The sequence below is a fragment of the Ictalurus furcatus genome, chromosome 22 (assembly GCF_023375685.1).
Source record: "Ictalurus furcatus strain D&B chromosome 22, Billie_1.0, whole genome shotgun sequence".
In the NCBI taxonomy this organism is placed as follows: domain Eukaryota; kingdom Metazoa; phylum Chordata; class Actinopteri; order Siluriformes; family Ictaluridae; genus Ictalurus; species Ictalurus furcatus.
In genome coordinates this window covers 13301150-13320887 of record NC_071276.1, presented here as the reverse complement: position 1 = coordinate 13320887, position 19738 = coordinate 13301150, and the positions used below count along the sequence as shown (strand labels likewise).

General features: G+C 36.0%; 2 protein-coding genes across 2 annotated transcripts; both read right to left on the bottom strand.

Annotated features, from left to right (window-relative positions):
• Positions 1–2512: 2512 nt before the first annotated feature.
• LOC128598982 (alveolar macrophage chemotactic factor 2) lies at positions 2513–5064 on the bottom strand. The gene is made up of 4 exons (XM_053610247.1): positions 4416–5064; positions 3975–4110; positions 3506–3589; positions 2513–2906 (listed from the first exon to the last, which is right to left on the bottom strand). Exons 1-4 carry the CDS (start codon positions 4789–4791, stop codon positions 2885–2887), a joined length of 618 nt encoding a protein of 205 aa, XP_053466222.1. The 5' UTR covers positions 4792–5064; the 3' UTR covers positions 2513–2884.
• A 9841-nt stretch (positions 5065–14905) lies between these two features.
• On the bottom strand, positions 14906–16397 carry LOC128598979 (C-X-C motif chemokine 10-like). The gene is made up of 3 exons (XM_053610244.1): positions 16266–16397; positions 15502–15622; positions 14906–15408 (listed from the first exon to the last, which is right to left on the bottom strand). Exons 1-3 carry the CDS (start codon positions 16324–16326, stop codon positions 15318–15320), a joined length of 273 nt encoding a protein of 90 aa, XP_053466219.1. The 5' UTR covers positions 16327–16397; the 3' UTR covers positions 14906–15317.
• Between the last annotated feature and the right edge of the window lie 3341 nt (positions 16398–19738).

Here is a 19738-nt window from a genome sequence, read left to right as displayed (position 1 = left end):
ATTGGCACCCTGTCCAGGGTGTACCTCGTGCCCAATGCTCCCTGGGATAGGCTCCAGGTTCCCCGTGACCCTGAAAAGGATAAGCGGTATAGAAGATGGATGGATGGATGGATGTTTTGGGTGAAGCATCTTTTTAATTCTTTTTCTTCAAACATAAAATTTAGAAAATAAGGTACAATTGCAAAATCTCTGAAATGCAACAGTTTTTTTTACTTTTAATGTGAAAAAATGTAAATATACTATTAGAGAAGAATGGTGTCTAATTTTTCCTATGCAGGCCTGTTTCAGTTCATGAATGCACATACCACACTTCCATTATTGCATGTTGTTGCCATATGGCAACAATTACATTTGACCATTTAACAGAATACTCAAAATATATAAACTTGTTTAAATGACAAAAATAAATGTTAACTTATCTCAGATAGTGTTTCTTTTTCCTTTAAGCAGTTTTGCCTAAATATTGAAAAATTTATCATATTTTGAGAGCTCTCATTTGATGGCTAACACCATGCCATGTGATTGCAGAAAAGGAAGTGCAAACTGCTCCTCCAGGTCACGTAACATGGCATTTTTTAAATTAAAGCACTCTTTTTCCAGTTATATAAGAAAAGAGGAGTTTTGTATTATTGCCGATATCAAAATATTGGAGATAAATTAATTGCTGCCATATGGCAACACCATGCAGCAAAGGGTTAATATAGTATAGTTTGTCAACTCTATACCTTATATATCAATGAAAAGTGACCATCATTTTAAGAATAGAAAAACCAGTTTTGGCTCTGATCTTTTAGCTACTTTACATTTTGAGATCAACAGCCAGTCTGCAAACCTTAGGCCATTGGTTATTAAGGAGTACCATTTTTTAAAGTACTTTAGAACTTTCTCCAAAGGTCTCAGCTGAAACAATATAAAAACAAACTAACAATATTAAATATTGTTCCGCCTGGCTTTGCAGGGGTAACACTCCTGGTAAACACGTGGTGAAGAGTGACCACGACTGAAGAGAGCCGTCTCTGGAGGTCTGCCCACATGCCTAAAGGTAAGAATCTCTTAAAGTAGCGTTATGATAACCTTAATTGGCTTAAGTAATGATATGTCAAGCTTGGGACTGTTAATTAGCCTGACATGGCTGACTTGTTTTGATTTAATGTTGTTAGCATTATTTCCACCGAATCTAACATTAGCTAGCTACTTTTTTTTATTCCAAATACAACTTGTAGAACACTACTAACATTAAAATTTTGCCAACGAATACAACTTTAGTTGAGCTCTACCATACTATACTGTCATAACCACAACGTAATTACACAGTTTGCTTTCACACACAAGATGTTCTGTGCAATTTCATAATGACAGGGTTTGAAATTAAAAACCAACTGTGGCGGGTAATGATGTGAAATCACTAGCCAATTTGGCAGGTTTCACAAATTATGTTCACTCAATTTGCTAGAGAAGTTTATGTAATCTGCGCAGATTTAGTGCACATACTCAACTCATGAGTCAATGTGAATATTAAATATAGCTGAATATTTCTGGCTTACGTCAACACAGCCGCCACTAAGCAACAAATAAAGATGCTGGTTTGTTTGCTTTGAAGGGAATAGCGCAGACCCAAGAAACATAATAATGTGGGTTAACTAACCCCAGTGTCAAAAGGAAAGAACCACCTAGCAATGAAGAAACACATCTGCCAGTTTTTAGCAGACCACAGGCTTGGTTTTTTTGAGGTGGTGTTTGATTAGCTTTGAATTTATTTGTCCACCTAAAATGAATTTTGATTTGTCCGGTGTTGTGCATATTATTTTTATTTTAGTTTGATGTGCTTTATTGTATAGTGTATTCAATGCACTTTAACAAAATTTTGGACCCAGCTCTACACTCTCTTGACTGTTTATTCTTTTTTTTAAAGTGCCCTGAACTGATTACATTATATTGGTCTTGCATATTTGTCACCTTTTTCACCCCTGATGAGTTTGCATCCCTGTATCATACACTAGCACACACTCTTTCATAATTTTTGAGGGTAATACATTAGGCTAAATATCCCAAATTTAAAATTTAGGGATTAATTAGTTATTGTATGTGTTTTTCAGTAAAGGGAAAGAGTTAGTGTTTAATGTTCAGTAATGTTGGACATTTTGAAGGAGTTTCTGTAAAGTTTTTGAATTTTGCGACTACCATTGTGTGATGAATGAAACTGCTTGTTTAAACATAAGAAAATTAATTAAACCTCAGTAAATTATTTTTTTTAAAACATTAACATAAGAAGATTTAGTTTCACAAATGTAATAAAGTTAATTAAACATACTAGAGTAAATTCATTTGACCTAAACCAACTAAATTGTGTTGACCCAATTAAACTGATTTATTTTGAATGAACTAAATAAAATTGTGTAAAAACGTTCTTCAATAAAATTTAAGTAAGATTATTTAATTATTTTTTTGAGTGTATCTGTTGTGATTTTAGTGCAAAACGTCTTGCAATAAAAAATTGCAATTATGTGCAATTAGTGCAATTATGCAATAAAAAAGGATATCTCAAAGTCTACATTTGCTTTAGAAGGATTTATTCAGTTATAGCATATGGCAGGTATAATGAAGCACAGTTTAATAAGTTTTCCCATACACAAAGACCAAATATGTTTGTGTGTCACACATATTCTATAATCAGGCCTCGCTTTGTAACGGTAGTCTTTTATGCAGTATATCAATCTAAACAGTTTTCAACAGGGTAGTTTCATTTTAAAAGAAAAAAAAGAAATTTTAAAAAGTTTCATCAGCATAAACTTTTCTTTATGACGTAAAGCCAAGTTCATTTTTCATTTTGAGTGAAGAGAACATGTGCACTTTAGTCATCTTCAGGCTACACAGGTGGCACTTCTCACTTCTGCCCACGTTTTTGGCTGTTTCAAAAAAGAAACTCACATTAGCTAACATGTTACATATAAATCTACTGACCACAACAGTTTGAAAAAAGACACTGACACATTGTTGTAACTCTTGTAGTTAATAAGGTAAAAGAAATGCAGCACACCATGTTCTGTGTCAGAAAACATAAAGAAACAGCTTTATCTCTGGCTCTTTGAAGCAATGACACTGGAGACTCCTGCCATAAATGCTACATTAAAAAAAAAAACCACCATACAAGTCCCTGGCTCCACCATACAAGTCCCTGTGTATGTTGTTAATATAGAAAAAATAACCAATTAGAATGAGCACACTGATATAAAGCTGTGATTTACCTTAGAGCTTGAACTATTATCAGAGTTGTTGTTACAGAACAATTCTCAACACCTTCTGACCAATCAGAGTTGAAAATTCTTTGCTGTGGTATACGATATACGGTACATAATGCTTTAACTTGAAAAGCTAAATAACAAATAACCTTTGTGCTTATTGAAACTAGCCTAAGCTTACACAGTGTTTGCTATCTGAACAATATCAGCAAACCTGTTGACAAATAAGTCAAAATAGCAAATAATTTCTAATATCATCTATTTACCTTTGAATGACTTTATTGATGAGTTTTTGGACCCAGTTTGCCTCAGGATCCACACACACAGTTTTTTTGTCCTTCAAGGTGATTCTGGGAATGGAAAGAAAAAAAAAAGAAAAAAAAAATCTGAGTGCTAGCATACAATTGATTTAGTTAAAAACGACAGCATGTAACACACTTGTTCTGTGCACTTTGGAAGTCATCAGTTTATCACCTAACATTAATTCTAGCTACTTAATTACAATGCTGGTCAAGTTAGCACAAAATAGTATACGGGCAGTGGATTGGCAAAGTGTAGTGTAGTATATATAAAATAACATCCAAAACTTCTGTAAACCCTGACTAAATCCAAAACCACATCCTATTATAATAAATATGACATGTTATCCTGTACAGTATGTACACTGATATGTAACATTGGAAGTAGCCAATGTTTTCAAAGCATACCCCATACATGTAGATACCCCTGACTCACATAATTTCAATGTTGCGGCAGTGTGACCCAGCAGGCAAGATCTCAATTCTTTGAAACCATCGAGAGTTGATGTAGTTGTTTGTGGTGCTTAAACAGCGGCACTGGTGATCCATGGTAAATCCCTCCATAGGGAAGGCTGCAAAAAAAAAAAAAAAAGCCATAATACATAAGACGAGGGCACAGTTCCAAAATGGTCCCATATTTATTAGGATATTTAATGTCCAATTGGGAACCATTTCATATTCAATCAATTAGCAATCACTTAATGCAATAACAAATGACTATAAATCTGTCAAAATGATAAAAATTACTGTTAATGTTGCATATACTAATACAAAATAATTCGTGTCAGCATCATGCAGCATTGTTGTCTTGCAATTACTAAGCCACTGAGAAGTGGTGTTAAAAATGCTTGTATGTAAATGCAAAATAGTCTCTTACCGAACACTGTGGGAAAGCAGCAGAGGGCAGTTACTGCCAGCAGCAGGTTGGCTCTGAGTGGCATGATGGCACAGGTGGCAGTGGAGAGTGGAGTGGATCTGGGACTAACAGGCTGCTTTGGTTGGTTTATAAGGATGCTCAGAAAAGGAAGTAATGGAACTTCTTGACTGCTAATTATAGAATAAAGACTGAATAGTGAGCCTCTGACTGGAAAAAGGGGGGCGGGAACAGGAATGTACTGATAGGGGCAGGTATATACAGTATGTCTGGTTTTTTTCATCATGTTGCAAAGCTTTTGCTGACTAATGTCCCATTCAGCATTTTTTGGGTCTGTTATCCAGTATATACAGTGTAAGGGTAAAGATCCTATAATCATGTAAAAAGTCCCCTCACACACATAACCTCACTGTCCACTTTATTAGGAACACCTGTACACCTGCTCATTCATGCAGTTATCTAATCAGCCAATCCTGTGGCAGCAGTGCAATGCATAAAATCATGCAGATACAGATCAGGAGCTGCAGTTAATGGTCACATCAAACATCAGAATGAAGAAAAAAGAAAGTGATCTCTGTGACTTTGACTGTGGCATGGATGTTGGTGCCAGATGGGCTGGTTTGAATATTTCACAAACGACCGATCTCCTGCGATTTTCACAAACAACAGTTTCAAGACTTTACACAGAATGGTTGTGTGTGAAATTCCCAGGAAATCCCAGGAGTCCATGCCACAATCAGTCACTGAGATCACACTTTTTCTTCATTCTGATGTTTGATTATGTTAATTATTGATTATGTTATAAATATAATGATAATGTTGAACATTAACTGAAGCTCTTGACCGGTATCTGCATGTTTTTGTTTTTTTCCACATTATGCTGCTGCCACATGATTGGCTGATTGGATAACTGCATGAATGTGTAGGTGTACCTGCATAAATAAAGTGGACACTGAGTGTTATACTGTAAGAGCAGTAGCTTCTAATAGAAACTTACTTTGATAATTGAGTAGTTTTAGAAATTTTAACTCAATACCCCGACATCTCATATATCATAAATCAATGTCTCTGTAAACATCTACAAGTTTCCATCTGTAGACAAGATGCTGAAACAATTTACCACAAATTTGTGGTCTGGATGTGTAGGATGTAGATATGAACATTCCGAGGGCACTTGCATTTGTTTGTTTCAGGTTTCGTGTCTAGGCTGGCTTCCTGTTGCAGTGTTTGCACTTTTTCCCCTTTACCCAGAAACATCTTATGAAAAATGTTTCAAAGATTTGGATAGAATAAGGAAAATATACAAATGTATTACCGAATATTATTCAATGTTAAACAATTTACTAAGGTGGGTTAACAAATGTTTTATTAGAACTCCCTGTCCCTATTTTTTCCAAAGAATAAGGAAGAGAAAGATGTCAACTCTGCTTAGCATTTGGTCTATCTTTATCCTCATGAAGCAATATAGCCAGTGACCTTAAATGCTGTCCTTATGCCCTTTGGTTGGGTTAGGGGGGTGGGAGGGGGGTGTATAATAGTATAATAGTAATATACAGTAAATGAAAGCTACAGTCAAACTAATAGGAATGGTTTGTAGTTATGAAGTCAGGGCAAGTTTAGTTCTATAGCACAATTTGTACACAAAGGTTTGTACACAATTAAAGGTGCTTTGCAGGAATAAAAGACATACAATGCATATATAAATAATTAAAAAGAAATAAAGTGCTAAGTGCCAAAGGCACAGGAAAAAAGAAGAGTTTTTAGTGTGAGGAAGAAAAACATATCCATAAGGTACTTTTCTGACAATGTATAAACAAAATGCAAAGTCCATTTCTAGCCATAACAACAAATGTGTGTAAATTAACCAGCTATTGCATATGTTTCACCCTGACACAGATGACTAGTAGCACCTTCTGTCCTCTCACTCTCAGAAAAAAGGTACTAAATAACTGTACCTTATTTATGTTTCATATGGAAACTTTATATATATATATATATATATATATATATATATATATATATATATATATATATATATATAGTATCTCACAAAAGTGAGTACACCCCTCACATTTTTGTAAATATTTGATTATATCTTTTCATGTGACAACACTGAAGAAATGACACTTTGCTACAATGTAAAGTAGTGAGTGTACAGCTTGTGTAACAGTGTAAATTTGCTGTCCGCTCAAAATAACTCAACACACAGCCATTAATGTCTAAACCGCTGGCAACAAAAGTGAGTACACCCCTAAGTGAAAATGTCCAAATTGGGCCCAAATTGTCAATATTGTGTGTGGCCACCATTATTTTCCAGCACTGCCTTAACTCTCTTGGGCGTGGAGTTCACCAAAGCTTCAAAGCTTGCCACTGGAGGCCTCTTCCACGCCTCCATGACGACATCACGGAGCTGGTGGATGTTAGAGACCTTGTGCTCCTCCACCTTCCGTTTGAGGATGCCCCACAGATGCTCAATAGGGTTTAGGTCTGGAGACATGCTTGGCCAGTCCATCACCTTCACCCTCAACTTCTTTAGCAATTCAGTGGTCGTTATCACGTGCTGCGGCCATCAAATTCAAATTACCTTATTTTTTCCTTAAAATTATACATTTCCTCAGTTTAAACATTTGATATGTTTTCTATGTTTTATTGTGCATAACATATGGGTTTATGAGATTTGCAAATCATTGCATTCTATTTTCATGTACATTTATTTCAATTTCACACAGCATCCCAACTTTTTTGGAATTGGGGTTGCAAACACTTGCACATGCACTAGAGCAAGTATACTGTAAATGCACATTTAGCACTTTCAGCTCATGTGCTTTGTCTGCCTGATTGCAACCCATGACAGAAAAGATGTGGAAAGGGGAAATCTCTTTCCTTTTACTTAGAAATTGAGTTCTGTGTCTGTTTAGGTTTACTGTTACCTCTCTAAATATACAGCAGATATAATGTCATTTAAGGGCAGCAAATTGGTACAGCAGGTTGTTGCTTCACAGCATCAAGGGTCGATCATGAACTGTCTGCATGCTATGTTACATGCTGTGTCACCCTCCCCGTGTCTGTGTGGGTTTCCTCTCGGTTTTCCAGTATCTTACATACTGAAGACTGATGAATGAATTTAATATAAATTGTCATATCCTGAGTTATTATTTCTAATGGTAAATTTGAACTGATTATGTTGCTAATTTAAATTTTTTCCATGCTTAATTATAGTTTAAGCTAGTAAGTGAGCCATAAGAGTTATTATTTATTAATTATAACAGGTTACCATTAAAAAACGTATTTTTTCCCTAATACATTAGATTGCAATTGTATTAGCTATTAATAACATCATAAGCCTTTATTCATGTTATTTAAGTAGCTTTAATTCATTATTATATTATATTATATTATATTATATTATATTATATTATATTATTAAACTTTGGAGTGCTACTAAGTACTACTACTAAAAAAACTACTGAAAAAAACTGCAATGAAGGCATTGACATGGTATTGGAAACATTTCTAAGGAAAGGATTGCTAGACGTATTGATGGGAAACTGTAGGTGGCTCATGCTGTATTGCATGATGACAGTGAGGACTAATCATTGTGGGGGAACAAATTATAGGATTACAAACGTAAAGGACACGAAAGTATGAGTAAAAATCCCCTTTGATGTAAAGGGCATTATGACATTTACTGTCTAAATAGTAATATAATAGCAAACAAACAGTAATGTTTGTTACAATTTGTAGAAATATTCCATGTTTCAGACTGTTTTCACAACCCGTGTTCACAAACTCTGTGAACATACATAGGTTTAGGTGTCCAAATGTTTTTTTATGAACAGTAATAATGACAATAAGCTTAATAAGCTCATTTATGAAACTTAATACAAATAGATTTATTTATAAATCTTTCATACAAGCATTTACACAAGAAATGTGGTATTCATGAAAATCTCGTCATTTTGAAAAAAAAAAACAAAACGCTTCGTATCTTACTCATGCTCCTCAGTTTTCTGTACATTTATGCATAAGAAGACTAACTAATGTAAACCTCAATTAATCAGCTTTTGCTTTAGAAAAAAAAAAAGCAGTTTCCCTGTGTGATGTGCTTGGTGTCCACGATCACATGTATACAGCATACATTTCATTTTCATGCCGAACTGTTTTCTTTTCACCTCGCTTAATTCACATGTAATTCACCTTTTATGTAATTTAACTCCAGATTCTCAGATTTTCAGGTGCTGTTATGCAGTTAAAAAAAATATATTTTTATTAGCTTAGAAGTGAGTCAAAATAACTTTCACTTCTACCTCTGGGGAAGTCTCTTTTTTTGCAGTTTACTGTACTTGTCATTTTAGTGCTATAGCTTTGACTTTTGTGGAGTTTTGTGGGCATCACCAAATGCAAATCAGCTGTGCGAGGCATGTGCTTTCGCTTTTGGTTTCCCAGACACTTACACGCTACTTAACCAAAATGTTGATAAATGAGGCCCAATGTGAGGGACATAGATTTTATTTTGTGATTCATTCATTCATTCATTTGAAATAAACTTTTGGGGTCAACTAATGACAAACTGTTGTTACTGTTACCTGAAATGTACAGGACTTACTGTATATATACTGGTGAAGTCCTAACTAATCAGGTTAATTAACTGGTAGAGGGAATTCAATAAGATCCCACGTCAACTATTTAAATGATACTTGTGCAGCAAAGCTTTTGGGAAACTCAGCCCAGTTAAATTTTTTGACCCAGCACATGATTACGTTTTGCAAATCAACAACAAAACATATATCAATAATTGAATATTTGACATATATTATTTATATTTAAATAATTCTTAATGTAATTTTTAATGCCAATTTATATTAACACAGATGTGTTGGGTGTCTGAGGGTTTTTTTTTTGTGGGGGAACCACATGCAAATATTTTTTTCTTCCTTGAAACTGGTTACAGAAAGGGAAGACTTCTTCAAGTCTAAAACTATGCATATGACCACATGTAGGATATCCTAGTATTAACAATAATTCTTGTTATGTATTGTCTCTTTTATGAGGTAAAACCTACCATATAGATGCACTTTGTAGGTAATCAGTTACCAACTGTAAACTGTTGTTATGTGCAATGTGTCATTTACCATCTATGCTCTTAAAATAAAGGTGCCTGACAATTAGAGCGATGTCACAGAGGAACCAAAACAGAAAAAAAATTACTGGGGGCCAAAGTAAAGTATATAAAATAGAAATGAAATGACCAGCTGTCTGTGTGGAGTTTCCAGTGTGCTCTGGGCTCTCTGGTTTCCTTCCACCTGGCTGTAGATTGATTGGCTGTACTAATTTGCCCTTAAGGTGTGGATATTTGTGTGCATGGTGACCTGATCAAGTGGTTAGTAAAGATGAAAGAATGAACGTTCTGGTTATTCTAAACTGGAGCATGTTTATACACCAACGTTCAGACAGCAAGCTGTTATAATAGTCTGATAAAAGCATGAACTTGTTTTTCTGCATTCTTTAAGGGCATTATATTTCTTAGCTTAGCAATGTTTCTCAGAGGAAAAAGGCGGTCCTAGTAACATTATCTACATGAGCTTCAAATGAGACACTGGAATCAATAATCACAGCAAGGTTAGTGATTATCGATTAGTGCATTTGTAGATGATGCAGTTGAAAGACCATTAAGACTTACTACAGCAAGTTTCTTTCTAGCTTCCTATGGCTGTGGTAGAAGTACTTGTGTCTTGTCAGAACTGTCAGAACTCTTGTCAGAACTGTCAGAACTCTTGTCAGAATTTCTTTTACACATTTCTCAACCCTATTAAAGTTACTGTACATAGGGACCTATTTTGAAAACATCAGCATGATTAGTGAGTCAGGGGACAAAAAACACGCTGTAATATGATTTTCCTGAGTACCAGTGTCACCATGTCAGTCCTGTAATAGTCATTCACAGCAGGCTGTTGGGTCAGAATAGGCAGGAAATCCATATGTAGGCATTACACATCAGCTCAGATGCACTGCTATTTATTTGTTAGGATATTTGTATTCTTACACAATTGACCAATTGTTGAGCTAGAGAACTCGCATCATAGCAGGGAATGACTTAAGGCAGTTTCACTTCTCAATTTTAGATTTCAAGTATGTCAAGTATTAGGCAAGAGGGAATGATTCGAGCCATGTCTTTTTTTTCCTCCGGTATGGCTTTTAGCTAATGGGTTATTATCTTGTTTGTGCCAAACTTTTTTTTTTTTTGACAGGCTACAGAACAAATTATACATATAATACAGGGAACACAGATTGGGTAAAAACATGCAAAAAATAAATAAAGCATGAAATCATGCTTCAGCTTCAGTGGCTGTCTGATTACTTGTTAAATATGAGGGTTATTCAAATAAAACCTTAAAAGTATGATGTAAAATAGAGAAATAGTAGATTAAACATCCATCCATCCATTTTCCGTACTGCTTATCCTCCACAAGGTCACAGGGGAGCCTGGAGCCTATCCCAGGGAAGGCAGAGCACACCCTGGATGGGGTGCCAACACATTCACACACTAGGGACAACTTAGAAACGCCAATCAGCCTACAATGCATGTTTTTGGACTGAGAGATGAAACCGGAGTACCCGGAGGAAACCCCCGAAGCATGGGGAGAACATGCAAACTCCACACACACACAGGGCAGAGATAGGATTCAAACCTCCAACAGGTATAAGGCAAACATGCTAACCACTAATTCATCATGCCCCCCTAGATTAAACTTATACTTGCAAAAGTGAAAGTGTATTATTGTTCTCAAATAGCCCCTTTTACTGCTACCTTAAACCGGACACACTATTGTGACACCTATTTGCAATACACCATGCAAAATAAAATTTAAAAAAGTAAGGTTTTCATTTGACTCACCTGCTCAGTTTTCTATCCCTCCATTTTTGGGGGGTTAGTGTTAGTGTCAGTGCTGAACTGGGAGTGTTCCACCATCCAAATAAATATCTGTTTAGAGGTGGCCTTTTTCCTTCTTGGACAGGGTAGAGGGGGGCCTGCTAAGTTTAGATGGGTTACAATAAGTAATTGTATATATATAAGTGCACTTATATAGTATGCAAACCTGATAAAGAGCTGATTAATGTAAGTATAAGCTAGATGTTCATAATAAATGGGTAAGTAGTCATCAAATCATTAGTCAATAATTTAACTTTTTAAATGTTTAAATGATCTTTTAATTTAACTGAACCATTTTCCTTATTTGCAACTTTTATAAGAAAGATGCTTGTGAAGTTAAATAGCACCATCTTCTGTTCAAGCCATGTTACTGAAAAACTTTTTCACTAACACTGCCAATGAAAACCATGAACACATTCATAACAGGTTGTAATGCATTTATAAGGATTTAAAAAGTCAACTTTATAGCCATGCTTATTATGCAATTTTTAAACATAATGCATTACAGTGAAAGTAGTGTCTATACTGACAATGTGCAAAAAAGTCCCAAGTTCCATAGAATTACCAGTCTAATAATGTCCCGTTCTGTACCCTGTCATTTATTATTCTTAATTTTAAGTTACTTCTAATTATACTTATTATACTAGTCCAGGCTTTCATCTTGCATTCCTCACTTGTGTAACTACACAACTTATTTGTTTCGGGCATGGCAGAGACATATTTGAATACAGTGGCTGAGACTATTTATGCAAATCCACAAATTCGAAAACACCAAAGTTATTCTGACAATGGATCACTTCAGAGAAAGCAAAATACAAAGATGGAAGACAGGTTAACAGCTTCTAATTCAGAATACTGACCAATATATAAAGCAAGATTCACACTGCTTAAGTAGTGTCACCCTAATGAGGCATCTAAATAGGATTGATGAGCTGGAGGCCTGAGAAGCCAAGTGCTGAAAGATTCAGATGTGTGTAATTCTGGATTAATCCAGGTTTAGATCCAAGTTTAGATTTAGATCCAGGTTTTTTATTGTTTACTGATCAATATAGTGATTGTTGATTCTTAGAAACTGTATTATTGTATTATTTTTTAATACATTCAGAACACTGAAGCCCAGAGAAAGGATTTCCTGTCAGTACAGAACACTTACCAAATCTTTATTCATTCATTGTCAATTGACCTCTATTACTGGCAAGTTTTTCATGTATCATTTAAAAGCAGAATATTGATGGAATTAGTAAACATGTCAACATGGTGTTTGCTTCCAAATAATGTAACTTGACTCACCATACAGTATACTGTATAATACCAAGTAAGGGTATACCCAAAACTTTACTTTTAAATGTCACACATCATGATAAAAAATAAAAAAAATAGTTAAATACAATTGTTTGTACAATTATGTCAGCTTTACTAGCTCATACACACAGGTTGACTTGTCTATCAGACAGAACAAATGTCTATCTAAGTAGGATGCCTGACATACCTGTACAAAATGAGGCACACATCCAACATCCAGGCAGCAGCAGCACAATGGATCAGCTCATGGTTAGTGTTTTAACTTTCCTGTCCCAGGTTTCAGGGTACTTCACCTCAAGGACTCCATGCGACAAAGAATTCGGGCTGTTCTCAGAACAAATCCAGTATTAATATGGTGTTCCTAATAATGTGGCTGTTTATGGTGCATAGGACACTCATGTGCCACTCGTAAGACAGTGGCACAAGTTTTTCCTTTATGCAGTTGAGCGTATACTTTGTATGTTGTAATTGTTTATTGTGGAACAATACTTACAAAAATGTTAGGTTTTTTTTAGCATGACATTTTATGTGATTTGATAAATTTCTCCAGTAAACAGGATTGAAATTCAATTCGAGTCAGCAGTAAACCTGAACAACAATAGCTGTCACAGTGACTGGGGAAAATAAGCTCTTTTCACGCGACACTGAAAGACAACAGCTCTGTTATTCTCTTTTGAAAGCAGAATGAATTTAAGGTCAGGGACAAAGGCGTCCAATCCAAAGCCATTTAAAATCGGGTGTTAGACCACCAGTATGTCGTAAAAGTACGTAGTGTGTTACTCATTCTATAACAGTTCTTTGAAAGAATTGGGGCTGAAACTGTATAAAGGTCTCAGTATTCTCAGTATTAAAAAAATAAATAAAATTGTGAAAAAGTGATAAATAAATCAATCAAGAATACTGAGACCTTCACATAGTGCAGGGGAATTTACAGTTAAAGACCCAGTTGGGGCCAGACATGATCAGTGAAGACCAGGAGTCAAGAGATGCATTCAACTGAAGAAAGTTTTACTGAAGAATAGTTTGCAGTTTCATCAGCAGAAGTCAGCTTCACACTCAGCAAGGAGTTTGTAGGCCGCTCTGCGTACACACTCATGACAGCAACAATTATATTCTCATACAATCACTAAACTATTCAATACCTCAGGCTGAATGATTCTGATTATTTAAGGCATAGATAAACTTTGGAAATTTCCACATATGACTGTGCATCAGAAGAATATCCTCATCGAGTATATGGATGTCAGGCACATCCTGGTTTAGGGGCACACCGTGAAGCACTGAGGTCATCAATCTGAGTTTTTAGGCTTTGAGTTGTCTCATCAGATGATCACCTCCGAACATCCTGTGACAAAAGAGTGCGCATACATGCACACACACACACGTAGATGCACAGTTCCTTCAAGATTGTATTTGGTCTGACCAGGAAGCTTTCCCAAAACATACTGATTAGATATACTTTCTCTCAGTAAGAAGTTCAGACAATATTTGTCATTATTTTATAGTGTGAAGACAAGTGAAGAGGAAAAGTAGAGTAAATGTTTTAACTAAGAATAGTAAATCTCATAAGCTTGAACAAGCTATTCAAATCATATCACATATGATATCATCACATATTTTGAAAGATAAATGTTGATTAATAACTCATTATAAATAATTCAATGGATATATATATATATATATATATATATATATATATATATATATATATATATATATATATATATATATATATAAAACAGGCAGGGGATTCCAGAATCCACCCTTCAATATTTTTAGCCCAAATTTTGGCAATAAATGAACAACATGACGTTTATGTAAATGGGATATTCTGACTATGTGAAATCTGTGATTAAACTGTGTTATTCTTCTTCATACATGGTGAATAGATCATTCTTCATAGTAGGTCAATGCTATCATTCTAGATGATATTTGCTGAAAGTGAGAGTAAACGTGTGTGTGTGTGTGTGTGTGTGTGATGGTGGTTGTTCCAGTAGGGTAGCTGGGATTCCCCATAGTTCCCAAAGGTTTTGTTAGATTTTTTGCCAAAATCTGACAAAGCCACTGTAACACTGAATTCATGTGACTTTATAACAACCTCCTCATAGTCACATGATTTCCTGTCAGTCCCACGTCTAAAAGAAGGCAGCTTTATTATGAAGAATCTCGTGGGACTGGTCAAATATCACTGACGCAACATGAATAGTCCAGTGATGTCAGATTGCACATATTTTGGCTTCTGAATGATGCTCATGACACATTTTTTCTTATTTTCAGATTTTAATAATAAACATAAAAATATATGACACTTAATTAACATATATATTTTTTTAAATCTTGGTATCTTTGCTATCTTGATACAAGTTTCAGAAATACTTTCAGACACAGGTCATATGGTAGAACATTGTACACAATTCCCTAGTTTTAGTATAGACACAACAGCTAGATGGTGAGATCTGTAACGTGATGTAACTTATCTTGCCCGCCTGGGGCTCTGGGCGTGACTGGGGCGAGTACCGACCAAAAGCACAATGTACTCAACCACACACATAGCAATATCATTAAGACACCACACATAACAGGTTTTTATACCTTCTCAAATCCACCAGGGTTTTTGACCAATTTGTGAACTTTGGGGTTGGACATTGATAGCCAGAGTCTTGTTTTAGGCTTTATATTGGACTACGCTCTCCACTCATTATGAGCTTCCATGCCTTTGACTCTGGATGGAGGCATATTTTCTGACCAACCACTGATGTCACCCTTTAAAAGAACAAAAGCATTAAAACTCAGATTTTCAGGTTATTCTTGATCTGTAGTATGTAGTATATCAGATTTGGCTTTGGACCAACTTACACAATCTCATAAGCACTGCAGGATGCACTTGGAGGAAACAGTTTCCATTGAAAGATTTTCGCGGGACGGACTCTGTAGAACTTCTTACACAGACAGCGCTCAGATCTCTCCATTCGGAATGCTGAAACACAGAGAAAGAACTTATTGTCAGTACAGACAGAACATTTACCATATAAAAATGCTTATTTTGCTGAGGGGAAAAAAACTGCAATGCCAAATGCATTGGAATGCAACTATAGTTGTCTATATAATAATTGTCTTACTGTATGTGACAATATCACGCAAAGCCATGAAACAGGGTTGTCAGCAGATAAGATTTGTAAACGATGACACACAAAACTGTCAAACTTAACTAGCACTGTAGTTTTTGCTATACTTTATAATATTACTGGCACTTTTATCATCTGATTATATCTGTTCATGTCAGTCCTGAGATCACACTGAGTCAAACCTGTCAAGTGGCATCTACAAAAACAGAGCAGTGATGAATCTTAATGTTTCTAGAATTAATAAAAATGTCAACATGGTGTTTTCTTCACGATTAGGGAACTGGACTGGTGTGGACAAGTTAAACAGGAACAGTGATACACAGCATCAAAATCTATTCATCTTTCACAAGGCACCATACAGTATATTATACCAAATAAGATTCTACCCATAACTTCAGTTTTAATTGTCATACATCATTACAAATCCATGAGTAAAAGACAATTGTTTATATAATTGTGTCAGCTTTACTAGCTCATGCACACAGATCAACATACCTGCACAAAATGAAGCACACATCCAACATCCAAGCAGCAGCAGCAGAACGTATCGGCTCATGGTTAGCGCTCTCACTTTCCTTTCTCACTCTCTAGCAGTAGAAGTGACTGACTGGCTACAAGATAACGTTAGGAAGTTATATTTATAGGGAGCAGTGTCTGGGGTGATAAACATAGGGACTTCCCACTGGCATATCGCCTAATGGAAAAATTTCTGATCTAAGAATGATGCTCAATATGCCTAAGCTTCACTCCAAAACAATGACAGCCATAGTTCAAAGGCATTTTGAAATATTCTAATAATTTGGCATGTTCTGATTTGTGTAATGGTTATTATTATTATGTCATATCCTATGCTGGAGAGGTCTTTCGATGCTTTTTACGATTTCAGAAAGACTTTTGGTATCCAGTGAGCAAATAATCTAAGATGATATTTTATCTTTCAAAGCCACACTTCTATCGAGCATGTGGTTATTTCCCTTGATGTCTGCTGTGACATGAACCGAAACAGTCTGACGGGTTTGCCTGTAATGTGACACTTTGACTGAGCTCTTCATTTCTCTAAATGTCATCATTTATCAGCATCCTATATGTTTGAGCTGTTCGGTCATAATAAGAATTTAATTTAAGTTGTCGTTTGTGGGGCAGAACTGGCATCACATTTGAGGCGTAGAATTATCATTTTATTTTATTTTATTTTATTTTATTTATTTTTATGTAGTAGTGCCACTGAGGATCACTTAAAAAACATTACAGATGATAGTTTGGCAACACCACATGGTTAGCTATAAAGTGAGGTGGGAAATAAGAAAGTACAATTACTTTGCTGTAATTAAGTCTGATTTTGAAGTATTTGTACTTCTTCTTTCACCTTATCCTTTTGAATTTTACTTCCTACTTTTCAAAAGAAAAAAAAATCTACTTTCTACTTGTTACATTTCCAGACACTACACTACTACATTTCATTATAATCGTATACTTGTTGTCATAAGGTGATTTTTTTTTTTTTGCATCAGACGACCTCAAGAAATTCCTCGCAAATGTAAATCTTAACAAAAGGTACCACAAAATCTAATACTTATCACTGTAGTGATTAGTGATAGCGATGATACTTATCACAAGCTAGTTTGTATTGTGACAGCTAGCTATTTGCAAGGTTATTATAATACTAGCTAACATTTAAGAGATTAGCAGAAAAAAAAAAAAAAGTATTGTTAGTTAGCCTTAGCTATGAATTTTCTTTTATTTTAAGTTTGAATAAGGAACAAATTTACCATCAGCAATTAGAATTAGTGTGTGATTTGAGGCAGTCTTTGTAATGTTGCTTTCCTTAAGTAAATGGAAGAGTTTACAGTTTTCTGCTTTAACTCGAGTGAAGAATGTAAAACTGCACCTTGTCTTCAACCACAGGATTTATTTCGATGAGTAACTGCAGTTTTACTTGGGTAAAGAATTTTGGGTACTTTTACTAGCTCTGATAGTAGCCAAACCTGTTGTCACTTCCTCTTCTGTTTCTGCTCCAAATCCAGAAACACCGATACCTAAGGAAGTTATATCTTAAATATTGAGATGATACAACCAGTGATTAATGACACTGTACACCTCAGCCATGAAGCCTTGTAAGAACTGCAGTTTTAGGAGGACATTATTGCATTCATGCATGGCACAGTCCGCTCCTGTGGTTAACTGTGGTAACTCCTGTCTTTAATTTTCACCCACACAAAATTACACAACATCAATACAGTGTGGCTTGTAATCCTGTCACCCACTTGCAAACATCATTAGCGTGGGAAGTGTGTGGTTGGTTGCAAACCTCAAGGGGGTGGCTGCAGATCAACAGCTCCAGGCAGAATGTATTTCCTGTTATTTTATCCCTAGCGTATTCAGAAATATAATCATGTGAAAGACCTTTGAACTTGGAAATTTCCTGAGATGCTCCTAGTCTACAGTTTTTAAGTCAGGGTTTTCTTAGCAAGTTGAACCGTCGACATGCTTCTATGTTATCTATTTTTCGACACAGCACTTCACACATCAAGAGTCAAGAGTTGTTTATTTGTCATTTGCACAGTTGCACTGGGTACATTGGGCATTGAAATGCTTATGATGAGGCTCAGATTCAGACACTGACAGTACAACACTTATTAGACATGAAAAAACATATTTAGACATGAATGGTTGAGATGTTGCTGTAATGTAATAAGGTTGGTGAAAATAGTGGTGGATAATGGCAGAGTAAAAGTGACATGTGCGATTAAGTAAGCAGAACAGTAAATACTAGTGCAATAAATAGTACACAGTAAATCTGAATAATAAATATCTAAACATCTGGAAGTGGCAGTAGGCAGGGTCACAGTGCTAGATGAAGGACTACTGGCTGTTAAGTGGTCTGATAGCTCGAAGATAAAAACTGTTCTTCAGTCTGGTTGTCTGTAATTGGATACAACGAAAGGGTCTGTCAGACTGCAGTGTCACAAACAGGTCATGCGCAGGGTGAGTGCAGTCATTAATGATTCTGCGGACCTATCTCAAACAGTGTGTTTGGTAAATGTCCTGTAAGGCCGGGAGTTTATTCCCTGTGATGAGCTCTTCTGTGCTCACCATGCTCTGAAAATCTTTACGGTTGGAGGAAGAGCAGCTGCCGTACTGTGATGCACAGTGATGCAGCAAGTCAGAATGTTCTGTATAGTGCAGCGGTAGAAGTTTGGCATGATGTCAGAATAAATGCCAAAACTCTTAAGCCTTCTCAGAAAGTAGAGACCTCGACTGGCGGCTCTCATTACTGTGTCTGTATGGCGGCTCCAGGAGAGAGCCTCGGAAATGTGGACACAAAGGAACTTGTAGGTCTTAACGCTCTCCACCTCTATCCCATTGATGTAGATAGGAGTGTGACCCCCTCTCTTTAACTTCCTGTAATCCACAATCAACCCTTGCTCTTGCTGACATTCAGAGAGAGATTGTTGTCATCACACCATGTTAAAAAAGTGCTCTGACCACTTCTCTGTAGAACATCTCATCGCCGTTGGTGATGAGTCCTAGGATGGTTGTATCATCAGCAAATTTGAAAATGAGGTTGGAACTATGCTTAGCAAAGTAGTCATATGTGAACAGAGAGTACAAGAGAGGGCTGAGCACACATCCTGAATATGAGTGTGGAGGATGTATGGTGCCAATCCTGACCACCTGGGGTACACCCATCAAGAAGTCCATGATCCAGTTGCACATGTGACTAAGTCCCAGACCCTTCAGCTTGACTATTAGTTTGGTAGGGATGATGGTATTGAATGTAGGGCAATAATCAATATGTAGCATCCCCACATAGGTGTCTCTTTCCTCCAGGTGTTTCAGGGAAAGTGCATGGCCATTGCAATGGCAGTGTCAGTTGATCTACAGTATTAGAGCTGTAAGCACACTGGAATGGGTCCAAGGTGTCTGGGATTTGACAAGACGCTCAAAGCACTTCATGATCACAGATG

Bases quoted from the DNA above. Each gene is read 5' to 3' on its own strand.
- LOC128598979 (XM_053610244.1), bottom strand. From the start codon at position 16,326: ATGAGCCGATACGTTCTGCTGCTGCTGCTTGGATGTTGGATGTGTGCT. The intron at 15,623-16,265 runs GTATGTTGATCT...TCTGTGTTTCAG, and splicing joins GTGTGCTTCATTTTGTGCAG to CATTCCGAATGGAGAGATCT. The intron at 15,409-15,501 runs GTAAGTTGGTCC...GTTCTTTTAAAG, and splicing joins TGCAGTGCTTATGAGATTGT to GGTGACATCAGTGGTTGGTC.
- LOC128598982 (XM_053610247.1), bottom strand. From the start codon at position 4,791: ATGATTATAGGATCTTTACCCTTACACTGTATATACTGGATAACAGAC. The intron at 3,590-3,974 runs GTGAGTCAGGGG...TTCCATTCCCAG, and splicing joins TGCCGCAACATTGAAATTAT to AATCACCTTGAAGGACAAAA. The intron at 2,907-3,505 runs GTAAATAGATGA...TTTTTGAAACAG, and splicing joins ATCAATAAAGTCATTCAAAG to CCAAAAACGTGGGCAGAAGT.